The sequence below is a fragment of the Thermobia domestica genome, chromosome 14 (assembly GCF_964235325.1).
Source record: "Thermobia domestica chromosome 14, izTheDome1.hap1.1, whole genome shotgun sequence".
NCBI classification, from domain to species: domain Eukaryota; kingdom Metazoa; phylum Arthropoda; class Insecta; order Zygentoma; family Lepismatidae; genus Thermobia; species Thermobia domestica.
Genome location: NC_137467.1, coordinates 154,177,026 through 154,200,970, shown reverse-complemented (window position 1 = coordinate 154,200,970; position 23,945 = coordinate 154,177,026). Strand labels below are relative to the sequence as shown.

Genomic DNA, 23,945 nt, shown 5'->3' with positions numbered 1-23,945 from the left:
TTTTCTCCGTTGCATTTAACTTGAGCTGCGGAATGATAAATATACTTTGTGCTTTCCTATACGAGTTTTATTCTGTTCATTTATCTCCAACTATTTTCATATTAGGGGTCTAGTGGTACTGGACAGAGATGGAGTGGATCAGTGGGTCAAGTGGGTCAAGTTTTCCGAGTGGGTCAGTGGGTCGTGGGTTAACAGCATGTGACCCATTGTGACCCACCACCCACCGTGACCCATTGCGACCCACCACCCACCATGACCAACTGTAACCCACCGACTCATTATGATCTACAAACCCACTCTGCTCACTGCATTGTAGACAGTATCTTCTGAAGACTGGTAAATTAGTCTTCGTTTTACTTTCAAGACCTTCATTTTCCTTCCTTTTCCATTTGTTTCTGTCTACTTACCTGAAGTGAGTATATTTAACCAAGTGAAAAAAAGAACAATCAGGCACTTTTGGATATTGATATTTGTAATTATAATAATAGCATAGGACTTATACTACTGCTTGGCTTTCGAGACCTGTGAGTTTTTAGAGGAGCTAACTACTGGAAAAAATACATTTTTGAATCACTATAATATATAAATTATTATATAAAAATTGAATGTAACTATGTGAATGTATCAGCACGGTCAAATTGCAAAGTCAAATGAAATTACTTTTGGTATATAGTTAGGCCTTAATCCAAACTGGGATGTTATATTGCTTTCATTATAATGCATAATATCCTAAGGATGTAGTGAGGATCCGAATTTTTGCGAAAAAAAAATAGTATCTCACACGCCGTTAAACTTACGGAGCTGAAATTCAGTGTATTAACTCTTTGCTGAAAATAAACAGAATGTGTCCTAACATTTTTAAAATTCTCCTTTAAGGGGGGCACTTTCTATATATGGAAAATTGGTAGTAAGTTGGTTTGTAAAAATGATCGAAAACGATCGATGTTATTTAAGAAAAAAATCAGAAACAAAAAATACAGTGCTTTCCTTCATATATCCATTGCTTTCTACTATAATAATTGCTGAAGCTTATGTTTATTATATGGAGCGCTTACAGCACAGAACAATCAACCCATAAAGTTGTGAGAAAAATAGGCATAAAATTTGTACTGTAAGTTTAATTACACGGAAATTTGAAATTTGGATTGTACGCATAATTATATGGAAAATTTTACACTTTTTTCCCTTTATGTTGGTCTACTTACCTTGATTTGGAACTTTCAAATTTCGTCCTCTTTTCCACCGAAAAGTATCGATAATGGAACAAGGAAATAATTATACTATGATATTTAATTGAAATTCATCGTAATTTGGCACATGGCAAACATCAGTGTGGTAATTGAAGGGGAAGAAGGAGGGAAATTCCCATTTACCTCTGAACACTTTCCAGGAACCTCGTTCCCTTTCGCTTTTTAGACGGAGGAGGGAACTTGGTAATGGCATCAAACTTTCATGTGTAATTACAAAAATTAAATTTATAAACAAATAAGAAATCATCAGTTTATCAGGCTTTAATTGATAATTTATTCACAAGATTCCCTATCGAAGGCGTGGTAGGTGAAGTTTCTGTTCTCCATGAGTTGACATTGCCAACTGATATGGTCAATATGGAAAAGATGTTGTATAGTGATAGAGAGATGATACTTCTTGCTGAGTATTTCAAAACTGACCAAGAAAACTCGTTATCAGACTTTAGTCTAACAAGCAGATTGTCGATGAGGAGTTGCAGAAATCGGGTAGAAGTATTATCAATTTCCACGACAGAGTGCGAACGGAAATTTCCCCTTATGAATTTACAGATGACTGCAATTAGAAATAAACTAAGTGCACAAACATTGTCTAACTTGTTGTTCATCAATGTTAATGGCCCACCGCTAGACAAGCTCAAAGTACACGAGCTAGTTATTTCTTGGCTGAAGGATGGACATCATTTTGCTACAGATGATTTACCACGAAAAAGTTACCAACAGGAAATAAACCCGATTTCAGATTTGTTTTAAGGTGGAAAATTACGAGTTACGGAAAATGTATACTTGTATTACTAATGGCTTATTTGTGTTATTCAACTTTGTACCTAATTTTTAGTAAGTCTCTTCTTTGCTTTAGGTAAACTACTTTGAATAAATATTCATAATAATTGCAATTATGCATATTTGTAACTTAAATTTAACGTGGTGTTTTAATGATTACACAAATTACAATTATGAGTATACTTTATGGAGATGCTCTCACAGAGGGTACCCGAGCACCTTTATACACTATGAAAAAGAGCACCGTTATACACTATGAAAAACTGATTTTTTCAAGTCTTTTGTGAGAAAAATACTGTGAACTGAGAAACCATAACCTTTTCCATATTGTACACTGGTATTTTCCTGCGAATAGAAGTTTCTTTTGGAATGCGTTCAGAAATTAACAATTGCAAGAATACTCTCTTAGTACAAGTATATTTTAGGCACACACTAATTTCCCTCCATCTCGAAGTGCTTCAATTTCCTCACTGACAAACAATTTACTATTTGATATTGTAAAGATTAGATCCACCGTTATTGTAACAGAGTGGTGCTTGAGCGATTGACTAGAAATTCAAACTCTGATTACTGATAATTTCACATTCTTGTTTTATTACAAGTGTAAACTCTTTAGTCAGTACAGAAGAGGCCGTGGATCGTGTTCAGAGTTGATGACGATGGATTTTGGTAAGTCAGAGTAGGTCACAGTGGATGATAGTGGTTCATAGTGGGTGGTGTGTCACGGTGGTTGTGGGTCAGAGTGGGTCACGGTGGGTGGTGGGTCAGAGTGGGTCATGGTGGATGATGGGTCAGAGTGGGTGGTGGGTCATAGTGGGTCGTGGGTCAAGTTTTCACTGACCCACGCCAACTCTGGTACTGGACTTTTATCTGATACAGGCACCATGTCTTGGCGGCCATTTTGAAAACGATGACCCATATGAAAAATCTTTTGCAACAACACTGTTTAGTGTTTCAAGATTTATCCAAAGACGTATGACTTAACCCATATTTCGGTTACAAATTTCTAAGTCTTGCCCCCTTGAAAGGCAGCCCAGGGGGAACTGCGAGAACATTACTAGACGCGCCCCATGCCTTTCCTGTTTCACTTTTTGATTGTTCGTTTATCTCCAACTGCTTTCATATTAGTGGTACTGGACGTTTTGTCAGATACAGGCACCACGTCTCGGCGGCCACCTTAAATACGGTGACCGATATGAAAAATCTTTTGCCACAACGCTTTTTACTTTTTAAAGATCTATGGAACAAGGTATTACTCGCCCCATGTTTCCATTTAAAATTTTAAAGTTTGGTCCTGGGACCCCATGAAGGTCGGCCCCGAGAGGCACCGCGACAACATCGTTCGGTGTGCCCCATGGCATTTTCTATTTGAGTTTTTGTTCGGTTCATTAATGTTCAATCGTTTTCGAGATATCTTCGCGGAAAGATTAAAATGGGCCATCCTCTATATATATACAGCCACGGATCCAGTATATGATCAAGGGAGGAGCTAAACCATGGTTTACCACTTTATTCAATGTATACCTAAGCGTTAAGGGGAACTATAGTCCCTATAGCCCTCCCCTAGGATCTGCGATATATATATATATATATATATATATATATATATATATATATATATATATATATATATATATATATATATACAGTGACGGATACAAGGGGGACTATAGGGGCTATAGCCCCCCTTTGACCCTCAGATATACACGGGATAAAATGGGCTTCAATCCTGCTATACACTGGATAAAACGGCAAAAAATGGTTCAACCCCTCCCTTGATCATATCCTGGATCCGCCCCTGTATATATATATAAAACTTTTACTAGGTAAAGTAGGGTAAAAATGGATCCAAAATTTAATGGAAGTCGTATAGGCAGTATTGAGGCTATCTGAGACAAAGTCTATTGCTGAAAGTGAAATATGGGTTACTATTAGGGTTTTAGGGTGATATACCCACTGATCATTGAACCTGGAATACACGCATGGAAAACATTAGCACTAGCAAATTAGCTACGAAGAGGTACACCATACCATAATTCTAAGTCAAAAATGAAAGGAAAAAATAAGCGGAAACGACTGACTGTACGAGAATAATACTTTCACTATTTTAATTTCACACCATTTATTTGGAGACTTTCGAGACTTTCGAGACGAGACCGAGACTTGGTACTCGAGACCGAGACCAAGATCGAGACAAGCATCTGTAGACCGAGACGAGACCGAGACGGTGAGTTTTTACTCGAGACGAGACCGAGACCGCTATTTATCAACCGAGACGAGACCGAGACTGTACAAAGTCTCGTCTCGATACCATCCCTAGTTCACGATGAGGACCATAATGGTAGGCCTAGTCTTGTGTCTGATGAACTGGTGAGGCAAATCGACGATAAAATTTGTGCAAATCTTCCCAGAGATGAAGACATGGCTCGCTACACAATTTTTGATACTGACAACGAATTGCAGTGGTAAGGCAGTAGTTGAAATTACAGGCGCGACGGTATTGAAAAACTTGTGCCACGGTATGATAACTGCTTAAATTTGGATGGCAATTATGTAGAATAATAGCTTAAGAGTGTACCTTTCAAATGTATATAATACAATTTGGTTTGTTCATTCTGTTACTTTTTTTTTATTTCAAAACGCCAGTTTCTTTTTGGACATTCCTCGTACATACAGGGTGAACGGTAACTACATGGACAAACTTGGAGAGGTGATAGAATATCCAAAAAGAAGCAAAAAAAAGTCCTAGTGAACAAGGGGAAATTCCGTTCCGTTTAGGAGTGACAGCGTGCCGAAAGCGTGGGAACATGAACTTCAGAGGCCAAGGGAGTGTGGTTAAAAACCTCACTTAGGGAGTCATACCTACTCTATGGAAAAATGCATGTTTGAAAACGCAGCTATGCGTGCGTCAGTGATTAACATGTTACACTTCTTTCTTTCACATTATGTCTGGGAATCCCTCCTTTGGGGAATCCCGTGCGCACGTATTGCGTCGTTTTTAAACATGCATTTTTCACTAGAATACGTATGACTTCCTAAGTGACGTTTCTAACCGCACTCTCTACGTTGAATTATTTTTGAACTATTGGCCTCTGAAGTTCATGTTTCCACGCTTTCGACACGCTGTCACTCCTAAACGGGACGGAATTTCTCCATGTTCACTAGGACTTTTTGGCTTCATTTTGGATGTACTATCTCCCCTCCAAGTTTGTAAGAGGGAGAAAAGCGAAACTTTGCACGAAGCAACTATAAGGAGAGCGACATCGTATTAAACAACACCAAGCAGTGAACAGTGTTGCCATACCAGTAATATTTTAGAAAGTTATATTTTTTCAAATGGCACTGCGTCAGATTATTACATGTTTCAAATCAACACGTTGAATGAAAACTTAAAATATCACATTTATTATTCAGTATTGCAAACTAAGGATATGATAATATCACAAACATCCAAAGTTTGGAAACCTCTATCACACATACAGCACAACGGAGATAGACAAGACAGTGCACATCGGAAGTAACTTAGCGTTGGATACTATGATCATGGTATGACTTGTTTTGAATGAATTGTAAAGAAGTTACAAGTGCTTGAAAATTTGAATTTTTTGAGAGGCTTTAATTCGAAAAAATGAGATAAGTATCATATATAGTTGCTTGTGTGTTTTGTAATGGATATGTAAATTATTTTTCTGTTTACACCACTTCGATATCTCAAACCGTTCCGGAGATATGATAAACATTGCTGAAGTTGGAAACACTGCTTACATCATGTAATTGCGAGGACTTGTTGTAATTACATCTACTAAAAGTTACTCCTGCAATGCTATAAAAGAGAAAGAAAATAACAATTACTTTAAATATTCTCTAGAAATACGCCATTTTCAGCAGTGTTGCGAACTTTATCAATATTTTTCATATTTCTGGAACGGTTTAAGATATCGAAGTGCTACAAACGGCAAAATGATTTGTTTGCCAATTGCAAACCACACAAATAATTAGATATGATACCTTAGCATGTTTTCGAAATAAAGCCTTTCAAAAAATTCAAATTTCCAAGCCCTTATAACTTCTTTGCTATTCATTCAAAACAAGTCATACCATGACCATAGTATCCAACCTTAAGGTATTTCCGATATTCATTGTCTTGTCCATCTCCGCTGTGCTGTATGTGTGATAGAGGCTTCCAAATTTTGGGTGTTTGTGATACTATAGCATCCTTAGTTTGCAATACTGAATAATAAATGTGGTGTTTTAAGTTTTTGTTTAATATTTAGATTTGAAAATGTTATAATTTGCAATTTGAAAACATATAACTTTATTCTGAGATGGCAACACTGTTCACTGAATAGTGTTGTTTAATACGTAGAAAGATGTCTCCTTCCTTATAGTTGCTTCGTGCAAAGTTTCGCTTTTCTCCCTCTTTTAGTTTCTCCCTTATCCCGAATGTTCCAAATAAATTGTCCACCCTGTATATATATTTTAAAATGTTACATTATATATATAATGTAACATTTTAAAAATAAAGTTGTAAAGTTGTAACTTCCTTCCAATTGATTTGAAACAAGTAATGTCATAATAATAATATTTGCTACTTATGTAGTTTGCATTAGTGATGTCTACAAAGTTCCGGTTCCGCGAGGAACCGGTTCTCGGAGATCTGCCTTTCAGAACCGGTTCCGGAACCGATTTCGGACCTGGATCCGAAAACCCGGTTCCAGACTTGGATCCGAAAACCCTGTTCCAGAACTGAATCTTAGGAACCGATTCTAGACCTGAATCCGAAAACCCGGTTCCAGAACCGGATCTTAGGAACCGGTTCCAAACTTGGATTCGAAAATCCAGTTCCAGAACCGAATCTTAGGAACCGGTTCTATACCTGGATCCGAAAACCCTGTTACGGAACCGGTTCCAGATCTGGATCTGAAGACCCGGATCCAGAACCGGATTTTAGGAACCGGCTCCAGACCTGTATCCGAAAGCCTCCAAAGACCCGTAAAGGAGGCACAAAGTTCACCTTCAAAACGCTGCATAGAGGACAATGCGCTGTGCCCTTCCTGGCCAGACCCGCTTGTACCCCCAGAAAAAAATTTTTGGTCCACGAGTGGGTGTTTAGCAAAATGAGTTTGCCAGTTTGCCTGTTTAGCCAATGACTTTGTCAGTTACCCAGTTTGTTTAGTCAAATGAGACAAGCGGCCGCCGCCTTGGCGCTTGCCTGTTGCTTCCATTTCATCTAGCACAATGCCAGCAGCTCGGGTTTAGCGTAGGGATGGCCACAAAGTTCCGGTACTAGCGGAACCGGTTCGGATATCCGGTTTTCAGAACTGGTTCTGGAACCGGTTCCAGACCTGGATACAAAAAACCGGTTCCAGACCTGAATCCGAAAAACCGGTTCCGGAACCGGGTCTTCTAAACCGGATCCGTTCAGACCCGAAAACCGGTTGCACCAGGAACCGGTTCTGGCCATCCCTAGTTTGGATGTGCTTTGCACTACCATCTCTGTTGTGTTATTGCTGATTGTAAAAAAATCCCGGAATTTTGTTGTAACTTAATTGACTTAATATAAGTACACATTTACTTAATCGCGTTCAAAGTAGCCATCTTCGGACTACACACAATTGCTCCACTTCTCCTTCCATTCCTGGAAACACCAACGAAAGTACTCTTTTGATCCCTTCGCATCAATTTTGACCTTTTCCACGGAGACGAAACGGGTACCTTTGAGGTCCATTTCTAGCTTCGAAAAGAGCCAAAAATCCGATAATGCTAAACTGATGTTAAGGCTATCAAATTCTCTAAAGAAGATCTCCCCAATTTGAACATTAACTTGATGTTTCCGAATTGCACAATTTTTCACATTGCACCAGCTGATTAGGTCTTGCACACACTTCTCCGTTCAGGTACTATTCGTACACTGCCTGTTATGATCTGTTAACACTTGTCAAATTCATAACTAGGCAATCTAAGGACTGTACTGCACAAGATTTATTGTAATTGCATCATAAATGCCAAAACTACAACGTTCCGGGAACTTTTCAACTGCTCCTCTTTAGAGATGCGCACGAGACAAGATTTGAGGTTGTCTCGTCTCGAAAATGTGCAGTAAAAGCGATGTCTCGACTCGAAAAATGTACATTTCTCTATTGGACGAATCGTGTCTCGATTCGAATTTTGTCAGGGAAATCCTGTCTTGACTCGTCTCGTGCGCATTCCTACTCCTCTTATATTTCATCAAAAGTTATAGCAGAAGGATCTTCTTAATTTTTATTTCCCTTTCTATCCATCTGTCTAAATGTTTTCTCAGTTACACTGCTTAAATGAAATTCATTACTATAATAATTGTATTCTAAAATCCATGTTAAGTGCTATATTTGTTCAACATATTTCCTTAATATCTGCCAGTGTCCTGGCCTATTTTATTGTTGAATAACTGTATTACTTTTTTTGCTATTAATATCTTACAGCTAAGAGGATTTTCGAATGCTGATGCAACACGAATGGCAGAAGAATGGATACAAAAATTTCAAATACAGACTGCAAGAAATATGCGTCCGCATAAATTATCAGGAGGTACAAAAAGAAGGTTATTAATAGCAATTGCATTAACTGCTGGAACCAAGGTTAGACCCACAATTATGATATAAGCCTTAGTAAGATGTAAATTATTGTACCTTATAATAGTTCTTCATAATTTAAAGTTTGTAGCGTATAGTAAATTAATCATGAATGAGTACTGATACTTAAATTCTTGTGTTAGGTCTATGAATGCGAACCAAATTCATATCTCTAGTTAACACAGTTAATTGCTGCCATTACCTAGTTTACGTTTTCCAAATATATCATCTTCATAGCGGGTCACTTGCTGCAACTGAGATGCTTCCATGCTCCACGGTCTTCCGCTAACCTCTTCGTCTTCACGTACATTTTTCTGTTTTGATATCGTCTATTATTTCTAATCTCCTTCACCCCCTGCCTCCATTTCCTGCCAGCATACCCTCTAGGACACGACCCGCTCAGGAGAGTAATGCTCCAGGAAGTACGTTTCTTCGCGCGCTACTCTAGCCAGCTATTTTACGCGCTATCCTAGCCAGTTGTTTTAAGTTGGTCACAAGGTTTATATCATGAAGTACAAGAGGAAGAAAACGAGCCCTATATCATGGAGTACAAGGGGAACAAAACGAGCCCTATGGGGCTTCTAACCCTTTCCTACTACTACTACTATTTATCTGCTCAAAAGTAAGTAAATCACTTTTTTGAGTATTATTTTCATATTATTTTAATTTAAAAAGTGTTACAAAACCGTAAAAAAAAATTACCGTGGGCAGGGTTTGAACTCACGCTAAAAGAGAATTTCGTTAGTAGCATATAGCGCTAGGTCACTTTTTTTTTAAAGTCAACTGACTCACCGAACGTGTTCCAGTAACTTACTTAAACTACTTATATCTAATTTTACTTGCTTTACTCATTTTAACTTGGTTTCTCCAATTACTTAGGGACACGAACACAGTAATATCGAGGACAGTTAAAATCACAAAGGCTCTCCCACCGGGAATCGAACCCTGGACCCCGTACACCAAAGGCGCACGTGCTAGCAACTAGACCAGCAGGGAGGGCGGCCACTCGGTCACGAATACCGACAACAACACTCCTTTGATTTCTGCTATTTGAATGCAATGTGGCAAGAAATGGATAACGCAAACCAATCAAAACTGTGTTTTTCGTTCCTACTTCCGGGAGCATTACTCTCCTGAGCTACCCCTTCTAGGACTTCCCTCACAATACAGTTTCTTCTTACAATGATGTCCGAACAAGTTTCTCTTCCTCTTCTTCAATATATAAAATTGTTCTTTTCTCCTCCTTCATTTCCAAGACCCTCTCGTTCGATTTTTTGATAATACTCTCTATTCTTCTCCACACTCACTTTTCGAAAGCTTCCAGTCGTTTTTCATCGCTTTTCCGTAATGTCCATATTTCCTTCCCATACTTTGGATGTTTCGTTCCAATCACCAGGGCTTTTGTCTTTCTAATAATTATTTTAATCCTATATCAACCATAGCCTTTCCTCAAGTTTTCTAACATCTTATTGATTTTATGATTTTATACTCAGATTCTGCAATAAGCGCCATATCATCTGCAAACCGTATACACCTTATCGTCATACCTCCTACCGAAATACCGTCTTCTTTATGTACGCTCTTTTTCACTATCGCTTCTAGATACAGTAGATATTAAATAATGTTGACAAGACACTGCCTCTGTGTTGAACTCCACTCCCGATTGCCTCTCTTCTGTCATTTCCTTCCCTATTCTTGCACTTACTTGTTGGCTCAAATATACATTTCTTATCAGTCTACGATATTTTCATTTCAACCCAATTTTTCTCTAGAACTCCCAACATCAATTCCTTATTCACGCGGTCAAAAGCCTTTTCCAGATCAATAAATACAAAGTACACCCCTTTCCCTTTTTCTATAAACCTTTTCTATCATCCTTAAGATTATATATATATATATATATATATATATATATATATATATATATATATATATATATATATATAGTAGTTGTTGGCGAAGTTTCTGCTCAAAAATGGGGGTGGTAATTACAATAGAAACCTATTGTATTCGTAATTGAGAAGCACCAGCGGGGTGCCGGGAGACAATAGGTAGAGAGTATAGTTGTATAGAAATACATGATTGTTTAAATGACATATGATGACAGGTAATGGTTGTTGTACTATTGTATGTATAGTAGTGACACAAAAGAGAATAATAAAAGATGTCAAAGTTGAAAAGATAAATGATTTTAAAAAACCTTGGAAACTTGCTGAACAATGGGAAGCTTGTTATAAAGAATAATAAAAGAGAAACCTTGCAGGTGTATGTTTAAAATAATAAAAGAGAAACCTTGCAGGTGTATGTAAAGAGAAACCTCGCAGCTGTATGCGTTGAGAATAATAATTTAGGTGCTGAACAATAGCGGATTGTTATAAAAAGAGTTTTTAACCCGGCGGTGGCGGAAACGCGGACGCGGCGCGGGAAGGCGCGGGGGCGCGAACGGAAAATATATGCGTGCGCGGGCGCGAGCGCGTGACGTCATTTGAAATTTTTATTTAAATATTGGTTTTAAAAAATAGGCATGTATAGTTTTGTTAGCGATGGAGAACCGTCAGTTTGTAGAAGACATTGATGTGAAGCATAAGTTAGACGCTGAGAATGAATATCCAGATTCTCCAGATTGTACATTTGATGAAAATGAATTAGAAAGATATGAAAACGATAATATAAAAGTTTATGCAAGTGATAGTGAGGCGGGAATAGATAATGAAGTGTATGAATTTTCGCAAGATAACTCAGATTTTGAGGCGGAATCAAATGACGAAGTGGTATCAAATGTGGATACGCCGCCATGTTCACCTGATTTATCAGAATTAAGTTGGAACTGTGAATGTGGTGTTAATTATGTGGATGTGAACTGTGTAAGAGATTGCATATTGAAATGGAAACCAAATGATTATTTAATATGCTATGCATGTTATTGGCATGATACATGTGAATGGTCTCATGAATGTTTTTATTGTAATGACGACGTTTTAGACATTCGTGTTTGGTCTGTGTTAGTGAATCCGCGTGTACAGGAGGAATTATTTGACATTTATGCAGAAACACATACAGTTATTACACCATTAACAAGAGATTATTTTAATATTACATTTGGTGAACTATCAGTGGATGTGAATGTACGAAAAGAACTTTTAAGTATTTTTCTTGAAAAAGACAGATCGAACGACTATAGTGAAGTGTGTTAAGAAAACGTACTGTACATAATGTATTTCGAAAATAATTTTTGTGTATCATGTAGTGAAGAACATATTAGTGAAGTTTGTGTTTTAAAAACTATAAGTGCATACTTACGCTTTAATAATAATATTTCTTGTGAACAATGCTTGCTGCATCTTGAACATCAATGTTTATTTCACGATGATATTGGAACTTTTGCTGTAGGATATTTATCCAACGATATAACTCTGATTGATTTATTTGAAGTGTTTGAAGAACATCATAGTGAAATTTCAAGTATAAACTTTACACGCAAAGTGCGTGATTGTTTAAAGAACACTGAATTTGTTGGACAAATTATACCGTTTTTCTTAGAACGTAAACATAAAATTTCACCATGTGTTAATGAATACATTATTGACATACAAGGTTTTAAGATTTCAAATCATGAATTTATTATACGTGAATTTTGTTTAACTGCGTGTGATGATACAGTAAATTTGCATTGTTTAATAAAATCACCAGTAGAATACAATATACTTCCATTAGGTTGTCAAAAACAAATTGAATGGTTAACATTAAACTTACATGGATTAACTTGGAATGATAAATGCGGTTATACTGTATCACACATACGTAACCTTATATATCAACTTTGTAAACAAGATGCAACCTTTTATTGTAAAGGTGCAGAAAAAACACTTTGGATTAAAAATATTTTTGCACTAGCTAATGTTATTGATTTGGAAAGTAAACAGTGTCCACCATTAAACACATTGGATGCAAACGTATTTAATGATTATTGTACTTTTCATGAACAAAATATTAAACTTGATAAAAAATCAGGATGTGCATTTCGTAATGCACAACAGTTATGTTATTGGTGGAAGTTTCAACGTACTATAACATTAACTAATGCATTTGCAAAGTTGTAAAAAGGATATATGATATGTTCTTGTAAATAAAAATACAAGATTTTAAATTGTAAATAAAAAAATTTTATTAAACTAATTTACTTGTTTTTTCTTTTTCAATATGTTGGTTACATGATTGAATACAATTTTATCATTTTGTTTAAGATTATTTGTTTTGAACAAATTTAAACATTCGTTAAAGCTTTTCTTTCGTACAATATGATGCAGAAAGTACAACACAAATTGTCCACACAAGATTGAATTATCATCTTGATATGCGGAACTATTTGTAAAATATATTTTACAATTTTTATTTAAAAAAGTTTTTATTTCTTTTGGAAATGGTAATGCTAGGCTATCGAAATAGTATCCTCTTTGATTTTCATCAATGAATACACACACCCAATGTGTACCACTTGAAGATGAATTGCTTAAATTTATAATAAGTCCAGCCGGTGGTTGCACAGTTTTTGGTATTCTATCAATAGGATAAATGCCATGCACATTTGCACCAGTAAGTTTATCACGAAGTAACACTTTTATTAATTCATCCGTGTACATAACTTTTGTTTTTTAAATTCACATCACTTCACTTCACTTTATACGCGTATATGTTGGAAGACCTAGTGGAGTATATGGAATATTCTCATAAAACGAAATAACATGTTTAAAATATTCATGACAGATTTTTTTATAACTTTTCCAATAACGATGAATGGTGCTAACGCATAAAAAATACTTTTGAGAAACTTCATAGTATGATACCTTGCAACTCTTTGAATAATCAAGCACAAATATTACAATATACAATGTTTAACGCACTTTGTACCAGTAGGACACATGTAATTCATATGCTTAGAAGTGAACAGTTATACTTCTTTTATTAAAATGATACTTTTAAAAAGTATTATCAGTATATATATTTCTATCTTTATCAATTTGAATTAAAGAATCAAACTGAGCGTAAACAATACATGTTATAGGCTCAGTTAAATTTTCAGAAAAGGAAACTTTAACATTTACAGGCGCATCACGCACAAGGTCCCAAGTACAGTCATCTAATGTTGCTGTAGGTGATAGAATAAATGCATAAAGAGTATAGCCGTGTGGATATTCTTCAGGAGTAATAGTATGTGCATCATCTTTATAATATAATCCAGTACCGGAAAACAGAGAATGGTAACTTAGAAGGTACAAATTGTTTTTAAAATCGGGGGTGAGGGGACTGGGAGGAAAAGATTTTGATCCAACTTGTAGCTGCAGTTTGTTAACGTTAAAGTGTTGAAAATGAAATGGATTTAGTTCAGATTTTCCATTAAATGCCGAATTGGAAACAAACCCGATAACAACACCTTTAGGTACGTTACCCAGAAAAATATTATCAAGATTGTATGAATTAACGTTTGCAGGAATAGTATACGATCTTGTTTGTACTCTTGTAAGGGGATATTTTGCTGTTTCATGATTCATATTAGTATTGATTTCCATTGCCAAATGAGGTGCAACATCAATGCGACGTATATGTAGAGTAACATCTTCAAGTTTTACTTTATAAGAAGTATTTGCAGGAGATAATAAACAAAAAGCATCTTTACTACGATGTAATTTTATACGAAGACCTACTTTATTTACAAGTGCTCTTGGTAATCCAGCAATATCTGTATACAGACGACCATACATTTCAAACGATTTACTATTTTTAATATAATTAGCACGTTGTTGAAAACCTACATTAGCATTACCAATGCTATCAAATTGTTTAGCAGTATCTTTATACCACATACCTAATTTCAAATGTGTATCAGAAGCATCACGGGAATAATTTAATAATGTTTCAAGGTACGCACGATAAGGATAAAATCCTGATGAAGAAGTAATTAATTTATCATTTAATGAAATGTCAATTTGACTAAATAATGAATGTAGGAAATTATTTGTTGGTGCTACAACATCAGTGTCAGCTAATGGTGTATCATCAGGTTTTGTAATTTTACAACGTACGTAAAGATAAAGATATGCAGTATGAATAAATTCTCCTGTTTCACCGGGAATAAAAAATTCAATAGGTCCATCAGAACTTAATGTTGATATTGGACGGTATTCAGCATTAAAGCAAGATTCAATTGCAGTTTGTGTCATTGGAGTACTAAATAAATCGAAATCATTGGTACAACATTCCACACTGTTTGAATTAAGTAGTGCCATTATGAAAATATATCTGTAACACGACTTATTTTTCGTTTTACTTTTCTCTTGCTTTTGCTTTTGTTTGTACGCTTACGTTTAGTTGGAGGTCCAAAGCGAACAATTGCCGGAGCTTTACGCTTGCGTGGCCGTCTCTTACCACTTCCAGTTAATAACTGACCAACTTTGTTAGCAGCTTTTGTCTTTAATGTTTCACCAGCTTGTTTTACACGTGCACGAACAGATTCTTTAAATGGTTTATTTTCTAATACATCACCCGCTACTTGTATTCCCGTTTGTAATGCTTGTTGACCTAAAGTTTTTGCACCCTGTTTAAGAAATGGTAATGCAAAACGAAATAATCCTTGAAAGAAACTACCTATACCATGTCCCCGTTGATATACAGGTCCTGAAAAGTATGGGATACCATGTCCGTATTGCCGTCTAAATTTCATTTTTAAAATATAATTAATTAATTACTTTTTATTACGAGAGCGCTTAAAATGAAGTGTAACACTTAGTGTCCCAGAACGAAATGGCAAATTTCGTCCTGCATGGTCTTTTAATAGTATTTCAATACTGTTAAATGAAAACTTTGCCAGTGGAAGGTAATGAATATCTTGAAATGTTAATGTTTTGACTTTACCGTATTTTACATTTGATATTGTTGCAATACGTAATAAAGGTGCTTTTGTATCACCTAGAAACTGATATTGTATGATATCAGTATAAATAAAAATTTGATGTGGATATCCAATATCAACATATGGTTGTTTAAATCCACGTTTATACAAAACAAGATCTTTATGTTGACGAAGTCCTAATTGCATTGCTAATGTTGCTGATAATAAGGCCGATTCAACACGATCACTACAATCTACTTGTACAATATTTGATATAGAAAATTTTATGTCTTTTGATATTTTATTTAATTCATCAATGATATGATGTGCAGAGTGATAATATCCACTTACAATTTTACCTTTTTGTGCTTCTTCATTTTTTATTTTATACCACATAACATTTTCTCCATCGTTAACATTATAACATGTTAAAGGAACATGTAATTCACTTATTCCTACATGCCAATCGGTTTCTGATAATTGAATATTATTTTTTAGTTGATTAATAAAATGTGTTGGACTATTTGTAGGATATACATCAGTACTTGCGTTTGATACAAGTGTAATGTAAAAACTATCATCAATACTTTCAGAAATCATTTTCGTTTAAAGTGAAGTGTTAAGTTTGAAGTTCCAAATTGAAATGGCAATTTTAAACCGTGCTCATCTTTTAAGTTTACTTCAATCGTGTTAAAATAAGATTTTACAACTTTAACATATTGTGGTGTGTGAAATAGAAAACATTTTACATCTCCGTGCTCAATATTATATGCACTAACTTTACGAAGTACTGGTCCAATATTTTCTTGTTGTTTTACAATATCAACACAAACATTAAAAACGTTTGGTATATTATATTCTAAATTGCATGGAAATTTTGCGCGTGTTACGGTTGGATCATCTTCATTAACTGGTTTTACAAAAACAGCATCTGTAAACTCTGTTGTATTTTCATTTATAAATCCAAGTAAATGTTGCAATCCGCGTGTCATTCCAATAACACAAAAATCTTTTAATTTTAAAGAATGTCTAATTCCAACTTGATTTTTATTTTTATAATATTTTAACATGCGTAATTCTTCAGGAATCATTTCTAAAATGGATGAAATAGAAGTATAGTATCCTGGTGTAATATCAACATCTACAATTTCAAGTTCATCATTAACGATGGTTTCAATTACAATTTTTTCATTTTTACCAACATTATAAAAACTAAAAGGTACATTAAGTTGTGTTAAGGCAACATACCATTCTCCTTCACTTAAGTGAATAGGTTGTGCTAACTTTACTATAAATGAAGAAGTTGTATTATTAGTAAAAATTTCACTACTAGCATTTGAAGGAAGAGTAACATAGAAATCATGTTCTATCATTGAACTCATTTTGAAGACTGAACAGAATTTGTTTTAATCCATGAATTCATACTTGATGGATATCCCAACCACCTTACATACATCATATCTTTTTTTCGTTTTAGTACTTTTTCAATTAAAAATGTTTTGTTTGAATTTACATTTACTTTTTGTAATTCTTCTGTGTAAAATATTCCTTTAATTTCCTCATCATTCCAATCTTTTAATTTATATGTAATAGGATTTGTCGGAATACATTTATCAACAATAAAAATTTCTTGTGACCATTTTGGTAAATATCCCTTTTCTAATTTATGTTTATATTTACTAACACGCACATAATCACCAGGTTGAAATTTACATGTTAATTTCTTTTTATTCGTTTTATCACCGTACAACGTATTCCAAACTTGATCAACATTAGAATGATTTACATTTGCCGGTGCCATTTTAATACTACTATGATACGAATGATTATAATTTTTTACAAATTGATCTAACACATCTATATAACGGTATGTATTTTTAGCAGTAAAATAACGATACAATTTTTCTTTTAATGTTCTTATAAACCGTTCAGCTAATGCACATTTAATTTCTGAATGTACACTATAATGATTAATTTCGTATTCTTTAAATAAACGTTTTACATGTCGATTATAAAATTCTGTACCTAGATCCGTTTGTACATTAAACACAGGTAGTTTAAAATTTTTTAAAATTTTTTTGATTGCTTTTGACATTTCAGGACCTGTTTTTGTTTTTAAGGGAACACAATACGCATACCGTGAAAAAATATCGATACAACATAATATATACTTATAATTTTTGTTATACTTGGCAATATTTTGCATATCTGCTAAATCCATTTGTAATGTTTCATTTGGTGCACTAACATAATATTGTTTACGTTCAAACACTTTACGTGCTGGTGCATGTAATGTATATGCATCTTGAGATGCTAACCAATTTTTAATTTTCTTTTTTGATAATTTTGTTTTTGTTTGTAATGTTTTAATACTTGATAAAGAAGCAGGATTCGTATAATCATAATATAATTTTGACAACTTTCCCATTTTTATTTACATTTTATATTCTTTCCAGTTTTTAAAAATATTTGTTACTAGTGTTGGACTTTGTGATTTTTTAACTTTGCTATGTGATTTCACTATAGGAGTAGAAATAAATTCACGTGGTACATTAAGATCATCCAATAAATTTTTAAATTCGTGAATGCCTATAGGATTTCTTGAATATTTTCGTGTACGAACAACATCATTTATTAAATCAATTATATTAGAACCTGGTATTATTTTTCCTTGAATACGTACTGTTCCTGATTGATCCCAATGAATTTTATTAGAACTTGTTAACTGTTTTAATAATAGATCTGTTTTCCTTCGTTGTGTTTTTGGTACTGATTGTAAAATGTCTGATACAAAGGGTAAAATAGAATTATTTTTTTCTTCTTCTTCTTGAGATGATAATGATGATGATGTTTGAGGAACATCTTTTTCAATAATAGGTAATGTAATTGGGTTTTGTGAAACTGATGAAGTATAATTTAAATATTGTTGTAATGCTTGCTGATACAATTTCCATTTTTCTTCAATACTAAGATTACGACGTTGTAAAATACTACTCATTTCTTCGTCTAAACGCGATTGATGTGAATCTATTGATTTTATATTTGCATGCATTTGTTGCATTGCATTTTCAGGCACTAATATCATTTTACGAAATTCCGACATAGTTATCTTCCAAACAAACTACTTGCTACTGCACCAAGTAATGGTCCTAAGATTAATGGTAAAAATGCACCACCTTTTTGCAATAAAATTTTCTTTTTCTTATTAAGTGCTGTACGTTGTGCAGATAAAGCACGCAAGATCTTTTTATGTCTACGTAAACGTTGCTTCTGACGCGAATTCAACGGAATGTTTCCTTTTATTGTGTTTTTAGCAACTTGTGAAATAGTACGTATTAAATCACCAGATGCATGTCGTATAATTTGTTTTCGCTTTGCGCTTTTGCATTTGCACAAAGCACGGAGAGTATCAAAGTGTTGTTTCACCTTCAACATCTTCAACTAAACTAAACGTAAACGACTGAATTACTGTCTTTTACATTTGCATATACATGCAGTGTTTCATTAGGAAAAATATTTGTACGTAATCGTAATGCATCATTTGTTTTTTGAGTTAAGTCAAATAACAAATAAGTGTGAGGTTCACGTGTTACATCTTCAAACACATTCACAACTTGTTTACTATATCGTGGCATAATTTGTCTTGCTAAATATTGTATTTGTAATTTATCACGAGGATTTTTAAATACTATAATATAATGTGCATTTAAACTTATATCACGAGCATGTTTTCCTTTTGGAAATAAATTTTGAACAATAAATATTACTGTTAATTTTTTATGATGTGCATATTTTGTAAATAAGTTTGCAACATCACCATTGGTTTCAGACATTAAGTCATCTAATATTAATAATGAATTTTCTTGTATTTCAAAATTATTCATATCTGGAATTCCTTCTATAAATCGAATTTCTGAACTTGCATCTAAATTTGGTATGACTGCACCATAACACCAAACAATTTCATTAAATTTCATAGTAAACATTTGATTACGTTCATTTAATAATCGATTTACAAAACATGTTTTACCTGCACGTGAAGGACCAGCAATTAAAATGGTTGATGGATGTTGAAACTTTAACATCTTGTATTAAACTGAATGCACACAATAGATACTTTACTTTATATACACTCATGCACACACTCACTCACTCACACAATTAACAACATAAATTAAAAATAAATTAAAAATAAGTTAAAAAATAAATATTAAAGCTTGAAATGACTAAAATATGAATGAATGACTAGAATAAATGAATGACTAGAATGAAATGTATACTTTGGTTTACAATGTATGAGTTTGCACAGCAAACGATGGAATAAATAAATAAATAAATAAGTAAATAAATAGTCATACTCTACTAATGATCTGTTAAAAAAATAAATAAATAAATAAAAACAATCACTTATAAGCCAAGCTAAAATTATTATGATACATATCCATGAGGTAAACTTTTTGTCTTTGGTATTGGTTCGTCACTTTGTGTATCGTTAATACGTTTACGTTTTTTGTTTACCTCTTGGTGTGTTTTTGTCTCTTTACGTGAAAAGATAGTGAAGCCCTGTTTTCGCACAATGCTATTTGGATTTTCTATAATTGTACAATTAATATTTCCTGTCACTAATCCATAGAAACTCTCAAAGTTTATTCTTTGAGAGGTCCTATCATTTAGTGTAATTCCCCGAATTTTGAAAATATTCCGAAATTCCCCTGCGGCATTTTTAAGCCGAATACTATAATTTTTTGGCCCTAAGCCTATAAACGTTACAAACTCCCACCCTTCTTCAATTTCATCAGTGAGATCACCCAAATAGTTTCCAAGCTTCAACGGAGGTTCCCTATCTTTTTTACACGTAAACATAATACTGTCTGTGTCACAATAAATTACGTCTTCAGGTCCTACAGTCACAAGTAAATCATATAATTGTAGCCTGGCCCATGAAGTAATAAAACCGGCAAGGACAACATTGGAAAATTCCAGAGGTACATTTTCGGTTTCCAAGTCTTTATATGTTAGAATAAGATGTTCATCACCAACTGGAATAACACTATGAACCTCATATCTCGGTGTAGCAAGGTACCTATGGAACTCTGCCCCACTATCAATAATTACACACTGTGTCATATCTGTACGCTGTCCCCATTTTCCGTATAAGGAATTGAGGTACAACTTCGCGCATTGTCTAAGTCCAGGGTTCGTCATAATATTATCTTTATTTAATTTTATGCCTTCGTGAGCATAGTAATCGTCAATATACTTATCTTTGTCTTCTTCAGTTTTACACCAAGCAGGATAGCCTGATGCTTCCTGCTTCATCTGAAGAAACGTATTCACATAGTCCCGGAATAAACTAGGTGAATTCCGATCTTCAGAACCCATGAGTTCAAATTCCCATATTTCATAAATTTTGACGATTTTATAACCGTTTTCAAGAGCACGGTGAAGCTCTGGTGTACAAAAAGTTCCAGTTAATGCACGTTCAGTATCACTATGTGTGCAATTATCAATAGTTTCTCCTTCCATACATAGCCTACAAAGTCCAAATATTAATCGGCTTTGTGCTACATACGGTAAGATGGGAAAAAAGAGTTGTTTAGGAGCCAATACAGTACATTTTACAATCCCATGAATTTTTCCCACATCTGGGAAAACCGGCCCCTTATGCACCTTAGGTGCCCCCACCGGAAGAGGTTTCCTTGCCATGACGTAAGGGTATAACGATGTAATATCATAATAAAGAATGGATTCATCGTCCGCACAATTCACATAAGAACGAAATACTTCAGTACGGCCTCCGTTGTAGCAACTCTTAGGAATAAGAATGTCGGCAGTAGTATCACATTGTTCTTTAAGGAACTTTTGTAAATCTACATCTGTGCGTACTTTATTATCCCAAGAGCACTCCCATATTTCATACAAATTCATTTTTAGAATTTCTGTGAAATATTTTCGCCGGATTTCCGTATGTTCATACCTTTTTTCAAATGTGTTGTACGGACCATGTGCATTATCTATTATGCCATTACGGTTATTTGGAAAACACGTTTTACAGGCATGCCAGTAACATCCCATAAATTCGAACACGGCATTAAGCTCTGCATTGTATCCGTCAACATTATACCTTCCAAAAGATTGTTCTCCGTTTCGTCCAGCATGCTGGATTTCTATACCCAATTGGTGTTCCATATACTTTAGCCATTTCATTGATTTTTCACTGGTTTTTGTTTTATAATGGTACCCCAAAGGTGGTATAACAGAAATACTTTCTTCTGGAAGGTATGATGTACGATATGTTTGCATGGCTAAACTTGCAATCGTAGACGATACTAGAAAACATTGTAATCCACCCGTTTTCTCTTCTATGATATTACTAAATTTAATAACAGCTTCTGTGAGAATTCTCACATCATTTTCACAATACTCCAGCATTTCCTTTTGCAAATTAAATTGCTCTCCCAATTGCACCCGTTCTTGGTGCCATCCCTCCAACCGCTTTTTTTCTTCACCAGATCGCGATTCAGGATCATAGTACTCTATTCCCGGATATGGTCCTACATAATTTTGGTTCTCTACTGTATTAAACAAGTATGGGAAATCTCCCTTCTTTAAATTTTCTGAAAGGCCTAACGTCTTAGGTAATTTTGATAATTTTACACCAACAAACAAATAACTATCTCTAAAAATGATTTTATTATGAATAGAAATACTAAAAATCTTTTGACCCTGAATTAAAGTTTTTGGAATGATATGCTGGGACTCAATGAGAGATCTCAAACAGAAAATGCTATCAAATCGACTACCATTATGACTTATGACACATACTTTACTAAATTGGGGTCTATCTAATAAAATATGTGTAATAAATTCATCAATGGTTTTAAAAGAAAACGAACGGTTACCGTTTTCATCACCACATGTACTGCAGGCTTCATCAATGCCGTTATTCATACATTTATGGCATACATGTCTAGCGCATACCAAGCAAACAACGTGTTCCCGCTCCCCACGCTCATTTTCCGGTTTGAGCATAGTTTCTACGTCAAAGACAATATAAAGAAACCTCTTAATATGAGTAGGTTTTACTTTCTTCACATAACATGAGTGACCTTCCTGTACATGTTCACGACATGTAGTGCAAAAGTATTCACCACATGTATGATCAGATTTACGTGTTCTTAAATCATAGAGTGCATTACAGTTGATGCAAACTTTCACATATTCACACACATTCTTGCCAATTTTATTACCTTTTAAGTGATTGTCAAAACATTCACCCCTAGTAAAATATCTATTGCATGCATTGCATTTCATTTTATACATCGTAACATCTACTTTGTGCATATGTTCGCAAGATGAACACATTAACTCACACTTATGATAACGATTCAAACCTTTAAATCCCTTTAAACAATGCAAACAGTACTTTTCTTTTCTTAAAAATGACGTTATAGTACGAATAGGACGGAAATGCCCAATACTTCCCCTTTCATTGTAATAAATATAGATGGGTTTTGCATCCCGCAATTCTGGTCTTTGTACTTCTGTTTCCGGATAACGTACTCTAAATTCACTTTTCCTTTCGGGTACTTTTTCGTAAATAATAATTTGATAATTTGGAGCTAAATGTTTCTGAAACAATTCAACGTCATTAAAATCGCAACCACCTTTAACGCTAACACCTGCCTGAGTACAAAGCTTAATAGCTCTACCTTTTAATGTATCTCGAGTTGGATCTGTTAAATTACTCAAATTTCGATGTGTTTCGGTATGCTTTGCTATACCCCAAGCAATACTTTTAGGTAAACAAAGTTTGTCATTATCGGTTCCCGGAAGCTCAACCAAATGTTGTACTAAAAATTCATTTAACGGCAAATATTTGTTTAGTGTGGAATTATTATCACGTGTTCTTCCAGCACCAAACATGGAATTTACTATATGAAATCGAAACAGGACATGATTACCTAAAAGGAAGTCTTCATTACTATTTAATACTTTAGTAATGGAAGCTAAAACTGACTTAGCAGAAATGTCTTTGCGGCGTCTCCATGGAACATACACTGCTTTTTTATCCTTACTATTGGAGGAATCAATGTACATTCCAACAAAATCATTAGGTCTCGCATTGTTCAATACATTATCCAATGCGAAGTTCATTAGGTTTTCAATATAGGCCGCAGGATTTCTAATTTCTTCATTTCCCATTGGCCTTACCGCAATTTCATGTCCCACCAAGTTAAACTTAGTGAAACTTTTTCTGCTTTCATGTACTACTTCGAAATTACCTTCCCCTGTATTTTGAACATCTGTATGTCCGCTACGTTCACTTGGAGGAACGTAACCGGAAGTACTAGGTTGTGGAGAGCCCATTCCGTAACCACGAGTATCCCGTGAACATTGTACAGTTAATACCTGTAG

The 23,945-nt window shown here is 34.6% G+C and overlaps 1 protein-coding gene across 1 annotated transcript in view; it reads left to right on the top strand.

Moving 5' to 3' along the window:
* The window catches only part of LOC145670413 (phospholipid-transporting ATPase ABCA3-like), a 541,163-nt gene that overhangs the window by 114,161 nt on the left and 403,057 nt on the right, over positions 1-23,945 (top strand). The window contains exon 10 of the mRNA XM_081739072.1: positions 8,492-8,647. Coding sequence (XP_081595198.1) covers positions 8,492-8,647 — 156 coding nt within the window. The remainder of the gene's footprint in view (positions 1-8,491; positions 8,648-23,945) is intronic.